Source organism: Rhyacophila brunnea, unplaced genomic scaffold (genome assembly GCF_057557595.1).
Source record: "Rhyacophila brunnea isolate RB1 unplaced genomic scaffold, BYU_Rbru_1.0 scaffold_23, whole genome shotgun sequence".
Taxonomy (NCBI): Eukaryota; Metazoa; Arthropoda; class Insecta; order Trichoptera; family Rhyacophilidae; genus Rhyacophila; species Rhyacophila brunnea.
The window spans coordinates 12,688,730-12,716,234 of NW_028232893.1; the positions used below are offsets into that span (position 1 = coordinate 12,688,730).

Consider the following 27,505-nt stretch of genomic DNA (forward strand, 5'->3'; position numbering starts at 1 on the left):
TGTGGTTAATTCTTCTCCGCCCGTGCGCGTCTTCAGAGTAATTAAATAGTGTCCTGGTAGCGCAGAGTTGAGATCTAAGTAAATTTATTTTTACACAGCGATTTTCTTTCGAACGATATCACAGTACAAGGAAGAAGACGCTATGATGAAATTGGCGGTGAGATTTTTGATTGATTTTTTACAAGTATCGAACTTAATATTAGGCTGGTTTTAATTGGTATAATACAAGGAGTTGAACAAGTCATACAATGGTATAATCGCTAATAATGTTCAGAGTAATATTAATAACCATTTATTCACAATAAAAATAAATAATAAACAGATTAACTACTCCCAAAGTTATTCCTATTTCAATTAATTATAAAATAATAATATTAACGACACTAATAATTGCTTGATAAACTCTCATTTGATATAAATAATTATAAACAATAAAAAATTAAATACATAGTTCATTTTGTATTAAATTAAACTAGTCTAATTAAAATATACACAATATGAGCGATGTTCAACATTGATTCAGTTATGGTTCAGAACTTAAAAGTTGTCGGTTTGAATTCCGCGTCTAACAAAATTCGCATATTAATCTGTCAATGCGTGTTTGTTTTAGAGCGAATAGTCAGTCAATGGGTTGGGCGAATGGTTGACAACCATATTTAAAATCCATTTCGCTGAATAATAAATGATGATTTAAAAAAAATCTTCATTAAAAAATTAAAAAAAAAATCATTTATAAAGAAAATTGTTTTTGATTCATTAAAAAAATGGACAGAGCAATCTCAAATTGCGTTATATTGAAACTGTGTTTTTTTTAAATATACACACTTGCTTTTGAATAAAAGAACTTTTCATATACCAAGTTTTGAAATTTTCTGTTGAATCATATAAACTTGACAATTATATTATGTATTAATAAATACTTTTTTTTTGTACTTGATAGAAATACTGAAAAAATATAGAATAGGTACTGAAATGTTATTTTGACATTTCATATTGATTTCCATAGTAACGCACGTATATATTAATAATTTAGTTGCTAGGACCCCCTTAGCAACCAATAATAGTGTTTTACTTTTTATAAATTTTTTCCGAAATAACTTTCCATACAAAACAGAATTAACTGAAAATGAATTCAATTTTGGTTAAAGATGGTTAAAAGTATTAAAAGAAAGCATTGGTCTTCGTAATCTGATATATTCTAAAAGTTTCAAATGTCTAGCTAGTCGGGAAGTTAGTTAAAAATCTTTAATCGTCCAATACAAATCTTGGACAAACAAGAAAAAATTTGTTCTGGACAAACAAGAATACGAGCTAATAAAAAGATGGTAATAAGTTTATTTTAGTTAAATGTTTGATTAATTATTTTTAATGTAAACAGTTATTAATTAAGAATATTTCAGCTCATTTTTTTCAAATATATATTTCAAATATATATTTCAAATATAATATCAAAAAGGTACGGAATCAATTCGTGTATTTAATAATATCCAATCTAAACCTTAAATACATTCTTGGTGAATCATAGACATTAAGTAACCACAACCAATATTTTTTTTAAAACAAAGATGAATAACATGATCGACAAGCAATAACACTTATTCAAACAAAATCACACATTTTTTTGTTTTAGAATCGAGCAGTTTTTACCGTAGTGGTCACAATCGATAAAAAATGTGATATTATTTAATACCTACAGTGACCAAGTTGGGTTTTTTGTGCTAATTTTTTACCCGTTTGCTATTGAACCTGAAAAGCTTGCGATTGGTAAAAAAATACATCGCACTGTCGAAAGAATAATATTACTTTTCATTTGACTCATCAAAATAATAAGAAAAAATTGACGCTGTCATTTAGAATTAAATTTGACAGATTCAAAGTTTTTTGCCTCGCTTTTTTAAATATTGGTTTCATCTGAATTTATTTAAGGTTAATTGTATTTTTTCAACAATATCAAAAATAAGACACACTTGAATGATAATTAATTATTATGATAACATATTTCGAATTACAATAAAAATGGTTTAAAATAATTCATTTTTGCATACAGTTAGTTTTTATAGATTATTTTGTAGTTTATTTATTTTTCTTCAAACCAGAATATACGCAAGACTTTATAATTTATAGTACTCACTATTAGAAATACATATAATCGCCTAAAACAAACATAGGTACTTATAAGATTAGAAAAATCCAAGAACAAAAATCTTGGATCATGAAAGGTTTGACTATACACCTATTGCTTTACGGGCAAGTGTCTTATCGTCTAACTAATTAAGCTACGAGTACCTACTGATTACAGTTACAATAAATGTACATGGAGAAATTGCCATATAACTACACATCTGAGATGTTTTAAATGCTACCAATACTATTTACACTATTTCTAAATATTTAAATAACGTTTAAAACATACTAACGATTCAGAGATCGTGTCAGGATATCCTAAATTTGTTTAGTACGTAGAATGATTTTACAATTTATTTTGTATATATTTTTCCAAAAAATGAAGACTGAAATGCGCACGAGTCTTATGCGTAGTTTAAATTTAAAAAAACATTATCTTAAAGTCGATGATAGGTGAAAAAAACAAATGAAAATAGCGTTGCTATCATTTGCATTACGCACTGAAAATAAATAAATTACACATGCTTATTAGTTTGTGGTTTTGGTGGTTCCTAATGCCATTCGATGTAGAAAGGTATTATCTTTACAATTCAATAAAAAAAAGCCAAAAATTTCTTCAATGTGTCATAAAATCGAAAAATCCTTTTCTGAGATTAATCATTAATTCGGTTATATACTGAAATTTCTGAGTCAATTCCTTATTATATTGTGCATTGCTGAATATTGCTAAATACAAAAAAAAAACATATATATTCCTCAAAATCAAGGTTTCTTAATTAAAATGAGAATTTTTGCAAGAAAAATCAAACGACATTCATTATCTTGGAATAAGGTTTTTTTGAATTGTTTCCCTATTGAAATATGGTATTTTGTATTTTGATTTTATCACCCGCCACAATCCCAAACGTTACAAATTGAATCATGTAGCATATTAATTTACATTCGATCACTGGGAAGGTTAGATATATACATTTTTTTTTATATCGACGGATTATTTTAAAACTTATCGGTAAAAATAATAATGAAATTGAAAGTTATCGCCTATCCGGAATAATATTGTGTTTTTGTAAATTGTCAATGATATAGGAAACATTAAGATAAAAAAAATCCCAATGCTACAAAAGTATAAAATATAATATAGGTATATTAATTAATAAATAAGCCTATATAACCTTTGCTTCAAGGTGACACACCCGAGTTATTTAACATGTGATATTATTAAAACCACGTATATAATATATTGTTGTTCAGTTAGGTTGTTAAGTTGATTTTTTTTACTTGAGTCGTAAATAGGATAATTTATAAATGTACATAATAAATCTAATGCAATCAAGTATCAGGTAATAGAAAAAAAAATATATTGATAATTACTATTAATAATTACTTAGGTACTTATTGCACAAGAAGAAATGGCGTAGTCATAAAGGGTAAATTAAAATTATGACAACTGAAGATCCGGGATGTACATAAATTGTTTTCGAAATTTAAAAGTTGTTGAAATTGAAAATTATTTGCGACCCTTTAGGTTTTACGTTATATGTCATTTATTACCTACTATAGAGTTAATCAAGTTTGAATATTACATCAAAATATTATGTGATATTGGTATATGATAGAGTTTTGGGCAGTAAAATCTTAAGCCTTATTGCAATACTACAATGGAATTTCATTTTAATTAGACACCACCTACATAATATTAACTCATTAGGCAGCTCTCGTGGTGCAGTGCGTAAGGCGCTGGCCTTCCACCCGAGAGTTCTGGGTTCGATTCCTTGTGAGGAAACAATATTTATGTGATTTTCTCAAAATTTTCTCAATTTTGTGATTGTTTAAAATTATTAACAACCACCTTGTACAAAAAAGCAAGGACATGGTTATTAATAATTCTAAAAAAATAAAAATTATCTCATTAAATTGTCTATCGGTAGGGAATATTGGGTTTCCCTTCATTTTTTTTGCCAGTTATAACACAAGTACAGAGTTAATCCAGAAGTACAGTTGTTATATAGTTCGTTGATAATTTTGTTTTTAATAAAAAAACAACTGAATTATTTAGTTGTAGATTGCATTATTTGTGTAAGTATAATAATAATATTATAATTGATATATTCATCACCACCCACGGTGGCCGCGCGGCTTAAGCGTTGGACTATAACACTGTGGGTCCCAGGTTCGAATCCTGGGTCTGCTAAGTACACATGTTGTTTTTAAATTTGTGTCTGTCAGGGTATGGACCTAATAGGTTGAGCAAATGGCTGACATCCATTTCTCGTAAAAAACATAATCTGTTAATACAAACCTCTACTCTGTGGAGGTGGAGCAGGTTTTAAGGTTTAGAACCCCTAGCATTTGTCCAGCAGTTGTTCATTTGTCGAGCTATTTGTCCAGCCTATTGCCAATTCATATAATTAATACTTTGGACGCTGAAGACGCACATGCGCGTAATGACCGGGCGGCCGATAGATGTAATTAACGTACATTTTAAAGGTGCTAATTAATAAAATCTTTATATAGTCAGCAGCGAATGAGTTAATGACCTCAATCACATCGCGTACTTTTGGGTGTTTTCTTAGATTATATTTTGTGTTTTGTGGTTTTTCCGCGTTATGCCCGATATGCACCTATCCATGCCACGTTGGATGTCTCTTAAATACCACAGTTAAGTTATATTTATGTTTCAAATATATATGCGAGCACTGGTAGCACGAATTAGTTGTATACTTTACTCTTAAGATAAAATGGGAGGTCACTTTTGAAGAGACTATTCATTTGCCCAAATATACCCATGCCAGTTTTATTCTACACGCAATCTCACTATACATACCACATCATATTGTAATGTTTTACGTACAAATACTATCTATTACGAATACAGTTTTTAAAGAGAATAAACATATAATATCATTATCTCCTGATTACAGGCTTCTTAAATATATTAGATGTCATGTAATATAGTATACCCATATTACTAATCGTCTAGTCCCACGGCATGTCAGTTCAATTAAAAATATAATGCATCAATAAGTTGGACAGGTTTCGGTAGAGTTATTCAAAAATACTTTACTTGTGGCGGTCTAATAAATTTGAAAAGTGGTCCAATTATATCATTTAACATTTTGTTTATTTTTCTCCTAATAGGATAGGATTATATTTGATCACGAAATTAAGTATTTTATTAAATATTGATGTTATTTTTATTTGTTTATCGATTATATGTATATATTGTTATAATTTAGAATTCAGGGGTAGTCAACCTGGTCCCTACCGCCCACTAGTGGGCGTTCCAGCTTGCATGGTGGACGGTAGGAGTTTTAAAAATATTTTTATTATGTTTTCATAAAGTTCCCGGTGACAATTTAAATTTCGGATATTGGTGATATGAAAACCTATTGCAAAATAAAAAAATGTCTGTCCAAATATGTGGAAAATGAAAATGAAGGATAATGATATTGATACCTTTCCCTTCCTCATATCTTGTGGAGTCAGGCTTTAGTGTTGTTAATCATATTATGATCAAAAAAAGAAACCGCCCGAATATTTCCAAAAGAGGAGACCTTCATTTGCTCCTCATAAAAATTGAGACAGATATCCATTATTTAGTTTCGCAGCATCAGCCTCAGGGATCTTTTAATAATTAAATTAATTCAATGTAATTCATCAGACTTCATGCTTCTATGTATGCAAAGTATATATACAAAGATTATAAATTTTATAAAGTAAAGGTACTTCCCTACTTTATAAATCACCATTACTGTGGAACCGGTGGGCGGTTAGAAAAAATAACTTCTAACAGAGAGACAAAAGTGGGCGGTAGGTATAAAAAGATTGACTTCCCCTGATTTAGTTCGACAACACTGAACAGAATTTAATGATAATGTAGGTATAAACAATTCTGCCAAGCCTGTGATTTAAAAAAAACCTATTTGTATAAACTGTTAAAAATTGCCTTTTATGCGGATGAAATCGAATATACTGTAGTATATATTGTGTTTTATTTAAATGAATACACTTTTTATTATATCTTATTCCAAAATATTTTTGCAATGTACTTTGAGAAATTTTAATGTCAAAAACTGAATAACTGACATAGAATAGGATACGGGTTATCGAAGTATTTCAGGCGGGATATTTCAAATTTATTTTCATTATCAGGCAATATTGAACATACATAATTTTTGAAAACACTTCTGAGAAAATATTTATAACCAATAGAAAAAATATTTTTTGAAAAAAATAGGACACCCAGCAGGATAGAGCCTGCGTCTCTCGGAATTCGCACTACGCACATCGACCACAATGATATAAGCATCCTATCTAATTGAGACAATTTATTCTAACAATAGTCTCTGAAACGCTTTTTAAAATGATAGGATGCCTATAGCCATGACACATGGTGAGATGTTCTTATCATGAATTACAACAAACTAAATGCCAAATCTCTCAAATTGAATAAATAATTTCTATAATATAATATTAAGTTATAGCTATGGGCTTATTAATATTTTGCATTTGAAAATATTGAAACTAACCGTCACATAGTATCATTATCTATTTCAATAGTTTGGATTGATTAAATTAAAGATTTTATATAACTTTGTAAAGCTGTTAACTTAAATCTGAAAACCACCATTTTAATTTGTCAGACGAAAACCTGATTGCCAATGGTAACTCAATTTAGAAAAGGCTTTAGAGAGTATCATAAGAACCATTAGTTAAAAATCGTCGCAATTATAGATAAGATGCCCATTGTGGTCAATGCGCGTGGGCGCGAATCCGGAGAGATCTGTTGAATTCCAGTTGAGTGTTTTTCTATTGGTTATATATTTTTCAGAAGTGTTTTCAAATTATGTATGTTTAATAAATTTTATATGCATACGTAATTATGACCGTGTTTAGAAAACTATTTTTGTATAAAATTATACCAGTCTTAAATAATCTACAAAATTATCTGAAATGCAGTGCATACTTTTGTCGTAAAATATATCAAAGTCATTATTCTTTATACTGTGCGACAATAATGATTAATGCAAATGAGGAAAAAATACCTGTTGTTAATACGTCTTAGCTTAAAGCACTTTTTACAATACCTCCGAGATATCTAAATGCAATAAATTAAAACATATTTTTTATCGTATGATCTCGAAACAATAGTCTAATGAATCAAAAATTAATACTGATAAACTTCATTTCAATTCAGCTGATGCGTATTTGTTTTATAATATAATTATTTCAAATACATAAAATGACATACGATCTTAAAATATTGTTGATGACCGAGCGGCTTATAATGTCGTGGGTCCCAGGTTTGAATTCTGTATCTGGAAAATATACATATTGTTCTTCAATTTGTGTTTAAAGTCAGAGTATTGACGTAATAAATTGAGCAATTGGCTAACATCCATTTTTCGTAAAAACAAAAATCTGTTTATACAAACATCCGCTCTGTGGAGATCCATATGATCCTATAAGGATCGAATATGGTCAAAAGAAGGAAAACAAGAAAACAGATGTATATATTTATGGATTTCATTAATTAATTATTAGGGAATTTACTTGCTAGAATTCCATTTAATAAAATGATAATATACATTATATTAAATTCTATTATTCAATTATAATTTTTGACGATGCATTCCTGGTTTTCAATAATGAAATAATGACATTGTAAGATAAAAGGATAAAAAACCTTTTCATTAACTTATTTGTCATTATTGATTAATTTAATAAAACGCAAATTTTTTTAGTACTTATCCACTTTTAATAAATAATTCTGCACCGGTTTCGTCCGCCTCAGAGCAATATTTTCAACTGAATAATATTTATAAAACAGATTAAAAAGGCGACACAAATAATCCACCAATATTAACGCAATTAAAAAAATATTTGTCATTATTATTATAGTAACATTCCACCTATACTCTATTTTTTTTATCTTTCTCTATGGTTCAAAATAAGTATTGTATCTGAAATGTCCATGAAACTATAATAATATACAGACCAATAAACTTATCTGTAGAATGGCCTAAAATGGAACTACGAACTACCATAGGAAGCCATTTTGAAAATTTCATTCGAATGTCAAATTTTGTCCAGTTACGAGTCTTGATTGGGTAGTTTTCGACAGTGGCTCTCCTATTCCATTCTTAAGATAAGTTTGTAGGTCTGTACTTAATTTATAGTGTTATTAAAAAAACAATATACACTCAAGGGCTTTTAAACTGTGTGTCATTGGCGTCACAAAAAATATTAATAGCATATCTCTAATTTAATTATTTTATAATAAATTATTATATTTCTTCCAGATTTTAACCCTCTCCGTGTTGAGCGCTGCCACAGCGCGTCCCAGCGCTAGCATCTACGGCCCCTACGTGCGCGTCGCGCAAGATGGCGGCGCCTACAGCTATTCATATCAGACTCCAAGCTCGCAAAACTATGTCCAGGCTTTCGTGCAGCCAGCGCAAGTGTTCAGGAGTGCGTATGTCCAGTCGGCTGGTGTATCAGAGCCACATTCGGTAAGTACTTACCTAGCTAACATTGAATCAACACATATGACATAATAACTAATATACAAGATTTAAGAATACAACACTCTTTGTTCAATAAGGAGTATTTTCCGAAACCTACATGCTTATGTATAACCATTTCACATTCAAAATGCATAGTTCTGATAGCCATTCATTTTATACAAGATTTAAAAAAAAACAAAGGAACGTCCGATCTTATGTCACCTGCATGCTATCAACTTACTACAAGATTTAAAATAAATAAATAAAAAACAAACGAATACCTATTCCATTTTCTGACACTTGTATACAAACTACGTATATATTATGAACATTTATTCTCTAATGTTGAAAGTGTAATTTTTAAAATACAATTTTCATTCAGTGTTTTTCCGAGATCTAACTATTCTAAGAATTATTGCTTATTTAACAAAATCGCACGAGGACTGGGAAAGGTATAATTGGTTCATCAGAATAACTTGTGTGCCCACAGATTTAAAAAAATGTATTTTCTCTGTCAACTTGTGATACATTTTTTGGCCAATATTGATATAAGAATAATTGTCATCTAACAAAAATGCGTGTGAGGTAAGAAATCTTAATATTATTAACTGATTTACAAATTATAAAAGCAAAATTTACACAATACGAATTTTATTTTTCATTGTCTGATCATAATAAGATCATAATATGGGCCTCCACAGAGTGGAGGTTTGAATTGACAGATTTTTGTTTTTACGAGAATTGGATGTCAGTCATTGAGTCATTTGCTCCACCTGTAAGGTCCATACTCTGACTCAAACACAAATTGAAAAACAATATGTATATTTTCCAGACCCAGAATTTGACTTGGAACCCACAGGCCGACGCTTTAGCCGCGCAGCCATCGTGGGCGTAAATATTACATATTATACCTAATACGCGTTTCGTTTACATGACAAAGTGCAATTAAAATAATTTGATAGAGACGGTAAATATTGAAAATAATATTTATCCACATTCGAAAATTGTATTTTCTTACAACCACACCTAGTAACCCCCTTTCATTAGCAAATAGTAAATCTCACACTACACTACATTTGCTCCAATTGTCTATTATAGACGATTTCATAATTTCAGTAATACTTCAAAGTTATAGATACATGGTCTTGTAGAGTATAGACAGCGAATAAACTAAAGAAACACCCTTGATAATATGTAGTATTAATTTCTGCAAAATTAAAAATATGCAAATCAAATCGTACTAACGAGATTATAAATATAATTAAGATCACTACCGATTACGTTAAAGTCATTAAACTTTATCACACGCGTAGGTAATAATTTGTAATTATAATATGTATTTGTAGTAACAAAATGTGGAAGTAATTATTAGCACAATGTCGACCTTGCTTTAATTCGATTACAATACTGTCACACCCATTTTATGATATCAGATACGCGTGAGATTTTTTATTAGTAACATTATTGTAAATTTATTCAAATCTTATGGTGCTTAATTGGCGCTTTTGGTTGAATTCAATCCGTGATTATAGGTAAGTAGATTTGCGCAATTCATTTGAAGCAGGCGCACACACAGAAAAATGGTTGAGGGGTGGGTGGGTCTGGATCTGAAACCTCCCCCATGTTATAAAGCTTAGTTAAAGACTTGATTTGATTATTTTCGATGAGTATTATCTTATACTCTTTAACTGTCGTCTCCCATACGAAGATTTTCAATGATCTAAGCGATCTTCACATTTGAGATTGTTGACCAAAACAATGACAGTTCTACTCTGGAATTCATAATATTATTAACCTCTCGTGATATGTTCCCTTTTTATAATTGTAAAAAATCATTCGCGTGTTTCCAATATCCGAACAAAAAAATAATGTAGAAAGTAGTTTACGATACTAGATTTGACGAGTTTATTTATCTACGCAAAAAATAATATTTTCGCACATAATTTTCTCTGTAGAGAATTAACTTCTCAGATGAGTTTGTGATTCGCAGTCACATTAGAACAATAATTAGCAGTGGCGGGTTTACGGACTTAAGACCCTAGACACTGACTGGCTGATAAAAATAAAATAAGAACCATAAACTCCATCTACCAACTTATCTAGTAAAAATAAAAATGTAAACATTTCTTCCCTTTCCAATTATTATATAAGATAGAGAGTTCGACACATAATAATATTAGTATTTTTATTTAACCTAATTATGTTATGACGTATTTGAACTGTTTAGAGGCCCTTTTTATATTTTCTAACAAATTGATTGTGTCATTTGCGTCAAAGAAAATTGCCGCTGACAGTTAAAAAGAATGTTGATCACGTATCTAAAATGCTTTCTCTAAAATAGTTTTGTTTACTTTAGTGTGTCATTAATGATTTGTCTTCTCCTTGTACCAACCCATCGATATTGAAAATGAAAGCCGTAAAGTACGTTTTTAATAAGATAAATGTCTTAAAGGTAAAAGTAACCATAAACTGCTTTGGTGACCCAACATCGGTCATTATCAATTATGTGCATATCGTGTAGATCACCAATGTAGTCTATTTTGGACAAAATCTATTGACAGAGGTTAATATAATATTACAATATTGCTTATGAAACCCAACCAGCACGGGGCAAACTCGGATGCTTAAAAATTATCTTCAAAAGTGACCTCGCATTGGGGCCAAAACGAAAAATGTACGCGATACAAAATACTTGATAAACTGACACATATTAAATTATTGATATACTTAGCTAACGTTTTCAAGAAATTCGAGCAAATACTATAAAAAATCAATCGTTATGCTTCCTAGTCAAGAGTTATTTGTTATAAGTAAATTTATTACTTTAAAACAGAATATAAAAACATACGCCAATCTATTCCTTTTATCGTGTTATAAACTAATTACTTCCTAAAATATTTGAAATTAAATTCACCTTATTATGTAAATGGAATTAATTTCACATGTCTATCACAGTGTTACTAGCGTAAAAATACATTTCCTGTATTAATGACTTCTTAATATAGATCGAGTGATACTTAATATGGACTAAATATTATTAGACTCAATTAGGGATCTTTGACACCGGCTGTTATTAGTTTGATTCGCGAGAGCGATGTGCCATTACACACACTCCAATAAGGCAATTAAAAGGACGTAACATTTCCGCATTTTGTATTATTAAAAATTAAATTCAATCACTCTTGATTTTGACCGACTGCTTTTGGACAAGATCAACAACTGTGCCGACCGGTATAACCGGTTTCTTGATCTGATTCGGTTAAATATTTTATAATGTGGTGGCCTTGGATTGTTTTATTTTTTTTTATATGGTGTTATTTTTTATTTTAAGCTTCTGCAGTTGTTATAATTATTATAAAATGAATTGACGAACTTTTGAATTTGGAATAATTTTATATTTTCTATATTTTTTTCTTTATTTAAAATGATTTAATAATATTAGTGTATATCAGAAAAGAAAAACCATTTATTCATATTATACTTTTGATAATGGTGTACCAACCAAAATGACTTTGATATTTGTAGAATTTAATATTGTAAGTACCAATGTCGTAAATTAAAATAAAACACAATAATGTTTATTTATTTATTTAAAAAAGACACATTGAGCACATAAAAAATGATTAATTCAAGACGTTCACAACATGACATTTAGAATAAAAAAGTACAGGTAAATCAACTTAGTAGAGAAAAAAACAAAGCAAAAATAATGTTATAGGAAAGAAATAAAATAAAAAAAACAACAAAAAAATAAAAATTAATCAAAAAAATAGAATTTTAAAAACAAAATCCTTACATAATGTATCGCTAAAAATGTCTACATTTTTAAGAAGTGCATTAACCAGCCGCTAGCCCTCGCTATTATGGAGTACTTGCTCCACATACTTTAATTACTATCTGTTAAACTGTTTCAATGGGACATCGTTAACTGATACAACATATACAATATTATAGACATTTATACCAAAAAGATAATATGGACTGTAATTAAATATAAAACTCTAAGAACTTGTACTACAAATTGCGTTTTATTTTAATTATTTTTTTACACCAAGAATTGACAGTTAACATCGTTAAAGAAATAAATAATTTAAAATATTATTTAGGACTTTTGGATAGGCAAAACGATCAATATGCATCTAAAGCCTTAAATGCTGAAATATGGTCTTTCATTTGTAAAAATATATAAACAATAAAGCTTTGATTTATAACATACTTTGTTTTGCGTAGTTTTAATTAAAATATATATCAAAATAGCGTTAATGTCATTCGTATTAAGTACTGCGAAAATAGTTATTGATTGAATTATACGCAGGTACATATTAATATAATATCTTGTAGTTGTTTCATAAAATAATAGACATCGTTTTTCAAAGCCCTAAAAGATTTTTTGGAAGGTTTTAGAAGATATTCTGGTCATTTGGATGACTTAGGTAGTTAATTATTAATTGTAGAAACAATATTTTTACATAATATTTGAGGCATTTTTCTTGGGTGTAGTATAAAAATGGCGATGGAATTGCGCACCAACGTAATAGCGGTACTTTAGGCGATCCTTTTTTGTTATTGTATATAATAACACACGTGGATACACTATAATATAATTTAAATATTTTTAGAATATCCTTGCATAAGATTTCCATCTTGTATTGAATAAATTCATTCAACAAACATTGAAAGAAACTGATTACAAATTTAATAATTTACAATATATGGTTAGTCTAAAACCATTGATGTATCAACACAACAGTAGGTAAACATATCTAGTTAATTAGTTTATAATATATACTCAAGAGTTATGAAAATATGCAAACGTAACGATAAAGGGGAGTATTATTTGAATCAAGTCACGTATCTTGATACTGTTCAATTTGCGGTTGATATCTGATAATAAATCCGGTGCCATAACATGTAGTTCTTTTAAGAAAAAAGTAGATATTATTATTATGTAGGTAGTTCATTAAATATACAATCTGTGCCTACAGTATTAAACTATTGAGTTATCGGATGGAAGTTTTGAATTCGTATTACGATAGGGAAATAATTATTAATATAATATTATAACATTTGAATAAGGAAAATGGATGTGTGTGATATTATATTATTATTTTGGAGTCAAAACGTATGTTTTTTACCCTATTTCTTTTTCTACCGATATTATAGTCTCGTTAGATAGGCCATTTTAGAGAGATAATAAATGATATCGTTCTGCAAATGGCAATATATCATAACCCACCAATTTGGATAAATTGACATTTTTGTGGATTCCCGTGAGGAGTTTTAGTAATATAAATCTGTGTAAAATATCAGAAAGTTTTGATGAATAGTTTTCTTTTAAATTAAAAAAAAAAAAATTGTCATATAATTCTATAATTACAGGCGTAAAAACTTATTCTTCTGACACAATTCTAATCTTAATCTCATGGTCTGGAGTTGAGTTTTCATATAAAGAACAACCGAGGTATTTAACATGATCCACTCTCTTTACAAGCCTGCCCTAAACCTGAATATGGAAATCTCCAATTTTTTTTATTTACTTTTGCATATTGATACGCAATTCAAAACCACAGTTAAGAGCGTCCCGAAGATACGCGCCTATCTTTAGGAGGTCAATATTAACAACTAATAATAATAACATAAGTACGTTATATAGCAGGTAGTAAATCCAAGGAAAAAGCCAGAGGACTAAAACGAAACCATCTAAAATAGGTCTAGAGATGCCTAACTAAGAAAATAAATTTAAAACCCTGGATGGTGTTTATTGCTAAGTTAATCCAAATGGTTTTGCTTTGCGCCGTAAGTCCTTATGTCTCATTTGAGGTATTTTTAACAGGCTAATGATCAGGGAACTCAGATTATCTCTCTGAAGACTCTTATTATCTGTTCTGTGCTAATGATATATTAGAATCCGAAATATTTAAGTATATAACTTAAAAAAATGTATATATGTGTTTGGATAAGTCACCGATATATTACATTTGTTGCGGATATTTTGAAAAATAATATATTAATATTAGTAAAATGATATAGGAAAAAGATAACATAAATCTTTATAATATAGAAAATAACGATTTAAAGGACTCGAAATAAAAATATAAAATGAATCGATCTGTCATATTTTTAAATATCAACATTGAGTTATTATTTCGGTATGACATATTTATGTAGGCCAGATAAGAATGTCTCAAATGTGTCGTATTTATCGTTTCCCATTCCGTTCATTTCAGATTTAAATTTATAATAATATTATCTTATTATTTTCATGTGTCGAAATATCTCATGATAAATAAGTCAACAATTTTTATATTCAGGGTCAAAGTTGTGAGATGAAATAATAGTTATTCATCTTGCCACCTTATTATTGTCAAAATAAATTTATTAATATAGTAAAGATGACTCACTGGGACGGTTTTGAATATTTGATTCATAAATAAACAGAATTATTACGAGTCTGTTTTGCATATGTGATTATTATATCATTAACGTCCTACAGTTTGTAGACCTGAATATATCGTGAAATTTTATTACAACTGCGTTTGATAAATATACGTCGAAAATAGTACTATGTACGATCATAAGAAGATCGTATGGGCCTCCACAGAGTAAGGGTTTATATTAACAGATATGTTAACATCACATGTGATCGTATATTATATGACTGCATGAGTCTACGGTATAGACATATTTATACTATACGTCTTATTATAGCGATATATTTTTATTTATTACAACGATTTTATTAGCTCGTATTCTAATTTGTCCGGTGGTTGTTTGTCCGGTACAAATCTTGCAATCGATTTTTAACTAACTTCCCGACTAGCTAGACATTTGAAACGTTTAGAATATATAAGAACACGATGCCAATGCATTCTTTTAATACTTTTAGCCATCTTTAATTGAATTGAATTCATTTTCAGTTAATTCTGTTTTGTGTGAAAAGTTATTTCGGAAGAAATCCGTAATCCATTCCACTATTATTGGTTGCTAGGGGTCTGGGGTCCCAGAAACTAAATTATTAATATATACGTGCGTTACTATGGAAATTAATATGAAATGTCAAAATTACATTTCAGTATTATTTCTATCAAGTACAATTTTTTTGATCGTTTAAGCTAGTCAAGTCAAGTTTATATGATTCAACAGAAAATTTAAAAACGTTGTATATAAAAAGTTCTTTTTATCTTGTAATTATTTTTTTAAATATTTTTACACATTATGCATTTCACGCATAATAATATATACTATGCATAATTAATTATATTAAGTATATAGAGAGGTATCTGAGATTTTTTTGTGAAGGATATAAGGAAACTTCACAAGATATAGAGTGGTATATAGATGTGTTATGTAATATTAAAATGAATATAAAATTACAAATTATTTTATAAAACTTACAACATCATTAAGGTGTAATAAAATTTTCCTTACGCGATCAAAATAATAATCTTTAGTCACTCGCAATTGTATGAAAAGACTTCAACGCGCGGTAAAGCTAAGTACCCAAACCTTCCTACGAAAATAACTTACACGACACAATGAGTCCTAAATTAATAATAACGTATGCTTGAATGAATTCCAAAGTTGGGATTTAATAAATTTATAAGGAAGTCTTAAAATAGTAAACTAAATTATGCACATAATAAAGGAGTGCTAAAACAGAGGCAGGGTAATGATTTAGAGCTACTACAGATTGTATTGTTTACTAAATATGGTAATTAATTCGAAGTTTATTACTTGCAGTCTACAGTTGTTTTAAAATAAATAGTATTTGAGATATAAATTAATAATCATATTATACAACATAATTAGTTAAACGAATTTTAATTCTTGTATATGGGCACGGTCTAAATATAACTCTCCAATATATCAACAGTCACCAATATTAATTTACATAGGTATCTCCAATATATAGATTAATATACTGTATAAAATTATTTACTGTGAAGCAATGGATGTAATTTAAATGGCAACATGTCCACTTCTGCAATTATATGTCATTGGTTTGAGTCCACTGTATGATAATAATAAATTCATAGAATGCTTTTATATGTGGTGAATACCAATGTTAGAAATTGTCTATTAATAATCAGTAGCCGGGGTCGATTCACTACTGGATGAAGACCTACCTTACATCGCTCAACTATTTTAGGCCTCTAGTTCTTCGCTGCGACGTACATCCACCGAAGTTTTTAATTTCTAAATTCAGCAGGTTTTTGGACACCCCTGTGGGAATTAAGTGTCCCTTGGGTACCATTATGTGACAGCATTTGTTCACTCGCCAAGCGACATGTTCAGCCCATTGCAATTTCATCTGATTAGTGATCTCTATCATGTCGCGTACTCTTGTCGGCTTCCTTAGCCATTGGTTTATTTTGCAACCTTTCCGCGTTGTGTTTAATATGCATTCTCATAATTTTTCAATTTCTCTTACAATAAGAGCCATGTTTCACACGCATACATGAAAATTGGTTGAATAAATTACTCTTAACAATTTGTTTACGGGCCGAACAAAATTGTGTTTTTGCTAATTGCTTTTCAAATGCAAATTAACACGTTAATTACAAAATTAATTAAAAGGGCCCGTAAGCATTGTGTTAAGACATAATGGAAGGTCGCGTTTGAAGACACTATTCAGGTGTCAAATGCACTCCATGCCAATTAGGTTCCGCGAGCAATCTCATCATACATAGCACCGTCAATTATTGAAAAACTACATAGTTGAATTCAACTACTAAGTGGTTAGTTTGATCATTCGGATCGGATATATCTATTTATATATGATATATACCTATAACTTATATTAAAGTGTGATTCACCTGTGGATACATAGTCACTCTTGAGAGATTAATGCAGTAGAAATTTGAATAAATGAAAACCTTCTTAATAATTGAATGCACTATGAGCGAATTTAAATTTTATCATCCCACTTTAAATGAATATGTATGTATAATTAATATTTCACAACAAAATCCAGCCCACCTGCAAAGTTGCGAAACGATTAAGCATAGTAATTATTTGAATTGCTCATGGTTTGATAGAGCTGTATTAATTTTACAGAACAAACTTGTAAGACAAAATGAAATTCCTAAGTTATTTTTTTATAATATGTGGTGTATTTTTCAATTATTTAGATTTAGATCAACCGATAGGATCAATCACAGACGAATAAGTACTGTATGAGAAATAAAATAAATGAACAAGTGATGGTCCCAATAAAAAATCGAGATACAGAAAACATAATTAAATCAAATTATATTTTATATTAAATACAGTTATAAAAAATACATTAAAGATAGCTATTAAGAATGATTTAAAGAAAAAAAAACACAGGTACCTAGTGTACTTATAAGAGAGTAAAAAATAAAATAAACTGAAAAACATTAAAAAGTATAAATGAAAAAAATACAATCAAAAATATAGTCGTCCTGTTACAATAAGTGGTAAATTTTGGAACAACTTAATATAAAAGAGGCAAGACAACAAGATAGTTCCACTCAATTATTCTGATGATTTAAAGTCCTGCAGAATCGAGCCACTAAAAAATAGTAACCTTGATTGATTTATTCTATCTCGTCGATGCAATATATCTTTAATATTAATATCAGTAACAAAAATTGCGTGGTGGACAGAGGTCAATGATGAGTTGAAAAGAGAATAATAATTATCAACAGTTTAATATAGTAACGAAAATCTATCATATTCGGCTTAACTGAAAAATATCTAGATGAATAATTGAAACGTTTGACTTCTGAATCATTTTTATTTCACTAAAATCCAACGCTGGTTGTATACACAATAAATGATGTCGTTTATTTTTTACATTGTAATCTAAACACTTATGGATGAGATAATAAATAGTTTTGCACTATTCGTGACAGATCATTCACATCGTGACAAGCCGTTTAGCAAATTAAGGTATTTTAAATCATTTTTACGAGTCATGATAAACGTTATTAGTTAATATTAAAGTAAAAAAAAACACTGCCTTTTACGAAGTAGCCAGTGGGTAATATAATTGATACTTTTCACTATAATTATAATTTAATCACTGATTGAAAACTAAATCACAAAATTCCTTATAAAAATAATTTTATCACCTTTTTTATCAATAGAATATAAAAAAAAACACTAAGGTTTTAAACAATATAAAAGAAAATGTGTACCTATAGTTTTAAATTAATTGATTATTTATTACTTATACCACGAACGTTAACTGTCAAAACCTGGTTTTGGTTATATTAGACATAGACGCATCTCGAAAATATAATATGTCATAACGTATATACACGAGTCAAAAATACGTCGTTTTGATATATACTTAAAATTCTAATTGATTTGAGTTTTGGACTATTCCTTTTGTGTCATTTTTTAGACCCAGGTTTCGCCATGCGCATTCACCAATGGAAAATACATACTGACAACAATCCAGTTAATTAACAATACAAAAGGGTAAAAACCTTATTACCTAAGTAAAGAATAAGGTATAAAAAATTATTTTATAAACAAAAAAGACCATTTTCAAAATGGTAAAAATTTTATGTGAAACAATCAGAAAATGCCAGTTTTGGTTCATTCGTTCTTATGATTCTTAGACCTTGATAATATAGTATTTTAATCTGGAGAGTACCATAAGTAAGATAACTCATCAAAGTTTATTTACATCTACCGTCAAGCCACAAGCGAGTTTACTCGAACCTTCTTTTCAACGGTTTTTTTCTTTTCATGTATATTTTCAAAACAATATTTATTATTTATTATATGAAAGAATTCTTAAATAATTTTTCATTATTCTATACGTATTTATGTTAATGTTAAAGTGATTTACTTTATTCTAAAAATAGTTACCGCCCTAGCCGTAAAAAGGTTAAGCATATTGAATTGAATAAGGCTTTGCTTATTTATCGATTGAATACACTACCAATGAAATCAAATACATTACATAGGTACTCGTTGAACCTGACTGCCCGTTTCATGTGCTTGCATTCCATTAAATTGCTTCGCAGCGTGTATCGTATAAGAACAATATTTATTGTAAGCACAAAGTCTAAAAACTTGTTCTTGTTTTTGCAATCATTCCATACAGGGAGGTCTAGCCATTTACTGTGTAAAATATTGCGTTATTATTTAAAATCGTAGAAAATATCTGTCAAAGAAAGCTCGTGAAGTTAATTAAAGCTCAAAGGGAGCGTAGATAATTTTAATCGATTTGTATTATACTATATATTAATCTACTTTTATCTTAGTTATTTAAAGATAAAATTATATCATATTATAATGCGTACCTTCTACCACCAGCAAGTATACTTCAAAACCAATAGACAGTAGATAAGTTTATATATCTGGGATTGACTATTAGTGGATAAGGCGGATGTGAAACAGAAATAAAAATACGCATATAGATTTATGCAGATAAAGGAATGGCTGTCAACAATTTGTCTGAGACTCATTCAGCAGTTTTTTGATCTGATAACCTGGAGAAACTGGTGGTTTTGGGTAGTATCTAGGGAAAGCAAATCAGAAAAGGAGCTACAGCGACCGAGTAAATGAGCTTAGTGGATGTAGCCTTCACTCTGACCTGAAAAGCAGATGGACGACAGGAATGAAGAGTTAAAAGATGATTAAATTTCAAGGTGGTTACGATTATCAGCCACGAAAGAACGACCAAGAAGAAGATAGATAGAGATAAACGGTTTTAAATGTTGATTTATAACTTGTATAAGTTATAAGGTTACTCATTGTTCACGTCCATTTAGTCATATTGCTTGATATCATTATAAAACGATGAATTTTCTTTATTTCAGTTTGTCGTTGGCCCACAAGTGAGTTATTCTTTTGGACGCGGTGGACACGCTCTTGGCCACGATTCCCTTCGTACCGTTCATGCCCCAGCCAATATTCAGGTAATTAATTCTCTTCATTTAATCTTCTTCTTCTATACGAAATATGTCTTACAGTTGCAAATCCAGAGTGGGCGATCTAATCATCTATATTATTTTACAAAACGTATTCTTAAATATAATATAGAAACTAGTTTTGATCTTCAAGTAAACATTAAATGTCAAAACTATTTAATATATATATATTAAAAAAGATGTCGACTGTTGTCTGTCTTATTCTCATTATTTTAAAATGAAACGGTTCAATACTACTCACATATCAATTAGTATTGTTTTAAATATTACTTCGATCAATCATTATGTATATATATATTTCCAAGGTTGTCATTGAATTTCAGGTAAATGAGTTCAATTATTATTGTCTAAGAAAAAATATTAATTAATAATAATAACTCTGTATGGCTGGAGATCTAAAGCTTTGAGTGGTGTATTAAGGTCAATATAAGCTATTAAACTTGTAAATAATTGCTCCTACTTAGACCGGGATATTTTTATAAATTAGGTACCTACCTATTTAAATTATCTAACATCATTAATTCGAAAAATTGACGGTGTTCTTTTGTTTTGATAATAAATCTGTCATTAATGTGACAACTGGAAGAACAACTTTTAAATCACAATATGCCATCACAAAACTAAGCATTGCCAGTTACTTATAATGAGTTATTTTAGTTTTATTATTGGTATTAGTCATACAAATCGTTAATCTAGATTGTTGTCGATGCATGGTAGCAAAATAAAGAAACGAAATGGAAGCGAAGAGACCGCTTTTTAACGAGAAAAACGACCTTGTCCTTGTCACATTGTTAAAATAATGACAAACACGTTTTGCTGCAAGAGATATGCCATGCAGTTGCATTATTGTGACTACGCCTTTACGATTTTTTTCGCATTTATATTGCAAACTGCATTTGATGATATACGAGAAGTCCACCTACTATAACCACTGAAATTATTTCAGCATTCTAGTTTTATATGGTATGTTACAACACGATGATCGAATCATTTATTGCACACTTGATATTAAATATGATAATATTTCCTGTGGGAAGAGTGATTATTTTTCGATGGGAAAATAATAAAAAAGTTAGCACAAACGTCATACAGCCAATTCCGGGTTTAGGGTAATAGAAAATGGAGACACTAATAATTGATTTTGATCTAAAATAAAAACCATAAAATCTAACCACTAAAGCATACAGTTAAATTAAATAAAGATCTTCCTAGAATTACATCATGTAACAAAAAATAATTATTATTATAGATAATAGTAATAATACGTAATAATATTAATTGTTTATTATTTGTGTACAAGTAATCTTTTTCAAATTTTGGTATATTTTAGAAATAATTGTATGACTAGTTTAAATTATTTCAAAGCCTCTTTTTAAATCTTCTGATGAATCAATTGCGTCATTAGCGTCAAAGAAACTCGCAGCTGCATACAGCCGTTCTATCTCATAAATGGTATTATTTACATTTTTACCATGTCTTTACATCCTTTTGAGCGTATACCTAATATATCTTTCTTTCGACCATGTCCGATCCTAATAGGATCATATGGGCCTCCACAGAGTGGAGGTTTGTATTAACAGATTTTATTTTTACGAAAACTGGATGTCAGCCACTTGCTGAACCTATTAGGTCCATACTCTGACTCATACACAAATTGAAAAACAATATGTGTACTTGCCAGACCCAGGATTCGAACCTGGGACCCTCGACACTATAGACTGCCGCTTAAGCCACGCGGCCATCGTGGGTGTAATTTATACCTTAATATATTATTATAATGAAGGAAAAACATCATTAAAAGTTGTATTGTATGTCCCTGGAAAAACTTCCCAAGGCAAGGAACTAGAGTCGGCAGGATTATTAATGTTAATAAAAAATTATTATTTCGAGCGACCTTTGATGGAAAGAGTCATTCCCTCTCACTTAATGACGCCGAAAATATACTAATTGTAAAGAAATTGAAGATCCGTTTTGATTTTATTTAGGTACTAATAACTATATGAATGTATGACTTGAATGCAATTGGTATGTATTACAAGGATTAGGTACTTATGCCGTTCGTTAAATTATTTCCAAACATTTGTCTAAGTAAAATATCACTACATTAAAACAGTAATCAAGTAAATAATAATTATGATAAATATGTGGTTTTTCTTTTACAGGTTTCCTCTGATGGGTTTGTTCTGGACACAGATGAAGTTGCACAAGCCCGCGCCGAGCACCTCGCCGCAGTCGCCAGCGAATCTCAGAGAGCTGGTGCATCAGCCAGCAGCTCTGACGATGACGGTTCCTACGATGATACTGTTGAAGTAGGGTCACCTGTTATTGTGAAGACATTCGCCCCAGCCAACATCCAAGTCGCAGCCGATGGCCATGTTATCGATACTGCAGAAGTTGCCCAAGCCAGAGCTGAACATCTTGCAAGATTTGCCGCCGAATCTGCTCAGGCACAATCAGGATCTGTAGCCACTTTTGGATTCTCTCAACCAATCAACGTAGTCGCTCATAATGCAGGATATTTTGCTAAGTCGCATGAAAATGCCAATATCCAGGTTGGTGCTGATGGACACGTCATTGACACAGCTGAGGTCGCTCAAGCCAGAGCTCAACACTTGGCACAGTTTGCTGCTGAATCATCTAGAGCAAACTCTGATTCTTCATCCTCGTTTGGCTTCGTTCAACCTATTAGTGTAGTCGGACACACCTCTGGAAACTATGCTAAGTCACACGAGAATGCCAATATCCAAGTTGGTGCTGATGGTCATGTGATTGATACAGCTGAGGTAGCGCAAGCCAGAGCTGAACATTTATCTCAATTTGCCGCAGAAGCATCTAGAGTAAAATCCCGTTCTTCAGACATTTTTGGCACTAGAAACTATGCCAAATCACATGAAAATGCCAACATTCAAATTGGTGCTGATGGGCATGTTATTGATACAGCTGAAGTAGCTCAAGCCAGAGCTGAACATTTGTCTCAATTCGCTGCAGAATCATCTAGAGTAAAATCAGGTTCTTCAGCCACTTTTGGATATGTTCAACCAATCAATGTCGTCGGACATAGCTCTGGAAACTATGCAAAATCTCATGAAAATGCCAACATTCAAATCGGCGCTGATGGACATGTTATTGATACTGCGGAAGTAGCCCATGCCAGAGCCGAACATCTTTCTCACTTTGCTACCAAATCAGCAGGTTATTCCTCGGGATCAGGATCCGTGTCCACATTTGGATTTGCTCACCCAATCAATGTTGTTGCTCATAACCCAATTCAGTACGTAAAATCTAATGAAATTGCTAACGTCAGATTATCTGCTGATGGACATGTTTTGGATACTCCAGAAGTTGAACAAGCCAAAGCTGCTCATTTTGCTCAATATGCAAGCGATGCGGCACGTGCAGCAGCTGCCGGAGGAGACACCCAAGATTATTCAGATAGTTCTTCTGACGACGCTGAATCAGTTGCAGTAGAAGCTTTTAATGCACCAACAGTTAACAACGTGTACAAAATCTCAGATGCCCCCGCCGATATCAAAGTATCTTCTGACGGATTCGTTTTGGATACTGCTGAAGTAGCACAAGCAAAAGCTGAACATCTGGCTAAACTAGCTGCCGCTGGATCATCTGGTGACGACTACTCAGAAGATACAGGAAACACTGTCGCTTTAAATTTTGGTAATCCATCTTACGTAGCGTATACATCTCCTTCGGTAGCTTATACATCAGCACCATTCGCTTATGCTCAAGCCAAGTGGACTGGACCTGAAGCCGATATACAAGTAGGAGCTGATGGTTATCTTTTGGATACTCCAGAAGTACAACAAGCAAAATCCGAGCATCTGGCTAGTCGTAATGCTTTTCTTGCTGGGTCATCCGGATCTTCATCCTGGTCAGGCGTTTCTTCCAGATATGCACCAACGCAAATCACTCCCGGAGGCGAGTTTCTTTTGGACACACCAGAAGTAGCAGCAGCACGTGCCGCCCATCTCATCGCACATGCCAAACAATCTGCAAGAGTTTCATCATCATCTTCTTCTGGAAGTCACTCTGAAACTTATGGACAACTGGTATATAGCGCCCCTACAGTAAGAACATCTTTTCCAAGCTTCGGGTACTCTTTTGCAGCCCCCGCTTATAACTTGCTGAGATTCAGATATGCTCCCACCGCTTCTCCAGTGGCTTTGACCGCCGATGGACAGTTCTTGTTGGATACTCCCGAGGTCGCCTCAGCTAAGGCTGCCCACTTTGCCGCACATGCCAGAGCTCGAGGATATTAAATAATGTTACCAATTATTACTGCCATGACCAAGCTAGCGATAGATCTATGCTGTAACGCCTTGAATAATTATTGTGATACAAAGTATTAGGTTTAGTAACGAGATAAGTAATATTTAATTTTCGATGCTTATAGAATGAAGCATGCAGATTTTTGTCATAATTTAAAATAAATATTACAATAAAATACGATATGTAGTTAGGAACCTAGTCTTCCCAACGATGTGTTCATTAATTTGTCTTTCGATTGGTTCATCCATGGCTAATTATGATATTACCAACTAGTTATCTATATATATATCATATTTTTCTAACGACAAGTTTTTTTTTTTGAAATTACTTTGTACCCATTATAATACATTATAAAATAATGACAGGTTAAGAGCCATCTTGAGAAAATGTTACCCATACTATAAATATAACGCTACGTAGTGTTTAATATCGTTTTGATGCCGGGATCTCAGTTTCATTGATTTTTTTTACAAAGCAACGGGCAAGTCTTATATAAATGACAGTAATATGTATTATTAAAAACAAATATGCAAAATAATTGTACTTATATAATCTATACACATACCTATTATATATATATTAAAATTTTTCAAAAGTAGTCACATTCCAATTCTTCTTTATTACCTATGTTTATAATAATTCAATATCAAAAAGTAATATTTTAATATAAGTATTTTTTCATTTTAGCAATTACGATAGCATATACATAAAACGGTGCATTTTTTTGTGAAAAGTGTATGCCAAAAAAAATTATAAGTACTTACTGTGCAATTCGTTCCAAGGAATGACTAAAAAAACTTCGAAAAAAATAAATAAAACTGAAAATGTATTAATTTGTTTTATTTTACTGGAATGTTAAACCCTTAAGAATATTAACAGAGAATTATTAGGGTGACCTGAGACAGGTATGGGAAATTTTCTAGTCGATTACTCAAAAATAAAGAACAGTTTGTAATAAACAATAAATATTGAATGGCTCGTAAGATGATAAAAATGTAATAATCACAATACGACAAGGCACTAAAAAGTATCTCATTCGATAGTTATTTCAAATGCATGTGATCTCATATTTGGAATTACATACGGTATTCATGATTATTTGTAAAATAAAAAAGAATTGCTTCTGAATAATATATTCTATGTAGAGAAAATAAATGCGTAAATAAATTGTAATGCTCAATAAAGAAAAATATTATTAAGTCATGATTCAGCCCCTTGTCGCATTTGAGGTGAAAATACGATATTGAAGTTGGCTTGACGATATGATACGAATGTGTGAAGAGAGTCTTAACCTTTTCTATCTTCATCATCTTCTTCTGGTGGCGTCTTTTGTCGAATGTTGGTGACCATCTTGCAGTACACCAATCTATTCCGAACCAGTTATATCAGACCCCTCACTCCTTAGACATCGAACTAATTACAGAGGTTGCATAGCCAAGAGAATCTCTTTTTATCTACGCTTCTGCTAAGCTCCACCCCCTGCATTGGGAGTTAGAGTAAATCATAATTCTAATTGCGGAGAATATCGCCGTAGTATACAGTTTTTTGCGCTTGATAATGAAGTAAATGACTCCACCAAAGGACACTAGGTTTTAATGAGCGTACCATGGGTTCCTACGTTTGGTGTGAAACATATTTTTTTTAATGACTTGGAATGACTTAGAAGTTTAAGACTGAGGTCGCCATGCACTCAAATGTGCTTTTATTGAATTTACATGACAAAATTAAGAGTATCCATGGGAGAGAGGAGCACGTAAATTATAGTAAGTAACAAATTAAAAGCAAATACAAGACTTTTGAACAATCTGAGTGAAGTATGACATAAAGTGGGTCTCGGCTACTATCAAGAAACTTCTCTACTCCTCTCTATTTGACACACAATATCTCCACAACTTAGACTTTTTGATCCTCATTTTTCTTTCGGATCTATTAAAGATCAGTGTTCTTGGTGTTTGGGTGTCTTCCATTCTTGATACACATCCGGAGTAAAATGGTAGGTACTATAGTTAGCCTTTATGTAAATAATATACTTACAATAGGTTTTTCAAAGTTTTTTTTTACGAAAAATGGTTTCCATTCATCAGCTCAGTCTTTTTCGATATTCGATATAATTAGCATGCTATTTAAATGTGGTAATTAAAAAGTAATTATCTAGTCAGCAGACAATGTGTTGATTGAAAAAAAAAATAACATGCAAATTATCCAGGTGCGGGAATTGAGTCCGTGATTCATATTCTGCCACTCGTCTACTGCGAGCGCATATATCTGTAGGTTACATGTAAAATATTGTAAGTATATAGGTCACTGTATCACAGTACACTATGCGCCGTATAGCATTGAGATTTAAAAAATGACACGTTTCACGTGGATCATTTCACCAGCACCTACTTACTAGCCTAGTTTTGAATCGTTCAGAATTCTTTATAAATATGTAAGTACATAAGATTACGTATTTTGAACTGTTTTATTTTGACATGAATTTGATCTCAATGCTACGCGGTCACCTGTTTCCGATGCAATAGTAGATAATTTTCGGTCCAAATGCTAAGTAAGGAAAATAATTCTCGTTACTCACCGGAAAAAATGAATTCAAATAAAGACACAGGAAGCGCATAAAAACCTCGAAAACTATCAAATTTGGAAAACAATTACGAAATACAATCAATTTGCTAATCAAAA

General features: G+C 30.8%; 1 protein-coding gene across 1 annotated transcript; it reads left to right on the plus strand.

Annotated features, from left to right (window-relative positions):
• Positions 1 to 25,622, plus strand: LOC147069519 (uncharacterized). Its single transcript, XM_085950719.1, has 4 exons — positions 1 to 157; positions 8,427 to 8,636; positions 20,432 to 20,530; positions 22,705 to 25,622. Exons 1-4 carry the CDS (start codon positions 143 to 145, stop codon positions 24,814 to 24,816), a joined length of 2,436 nt encoding a protein of 811 aa, XP_085806845.1. The 5' UTR covers positions 1 to 142; the 3' UTR covers positions 24,817 to 25,622.
• Positions 25,623 to 27,505: the final 1,883 nt, after the last annotated feature.

Bases quoted from the DNA above. Each gene is read 5' to 3' on its own strand.
- LOC147069519 (XM_085950719.1), top strand. The intron at 8,637-20,431 runs GTAAGTACTTAC...TCTTTATTTCAG, and splicing joins GTGTATCAGAGCCACATTCG to TTTGTCGTTGGCCCACAAGT. The intron at 20,531-22,704 runs GTAATTAATTCT...TTTCTTTTACAG, and splicing joins ATGCCCCAGCCAATATTCAG to GTTTCCTCTGATGGGTTTGT.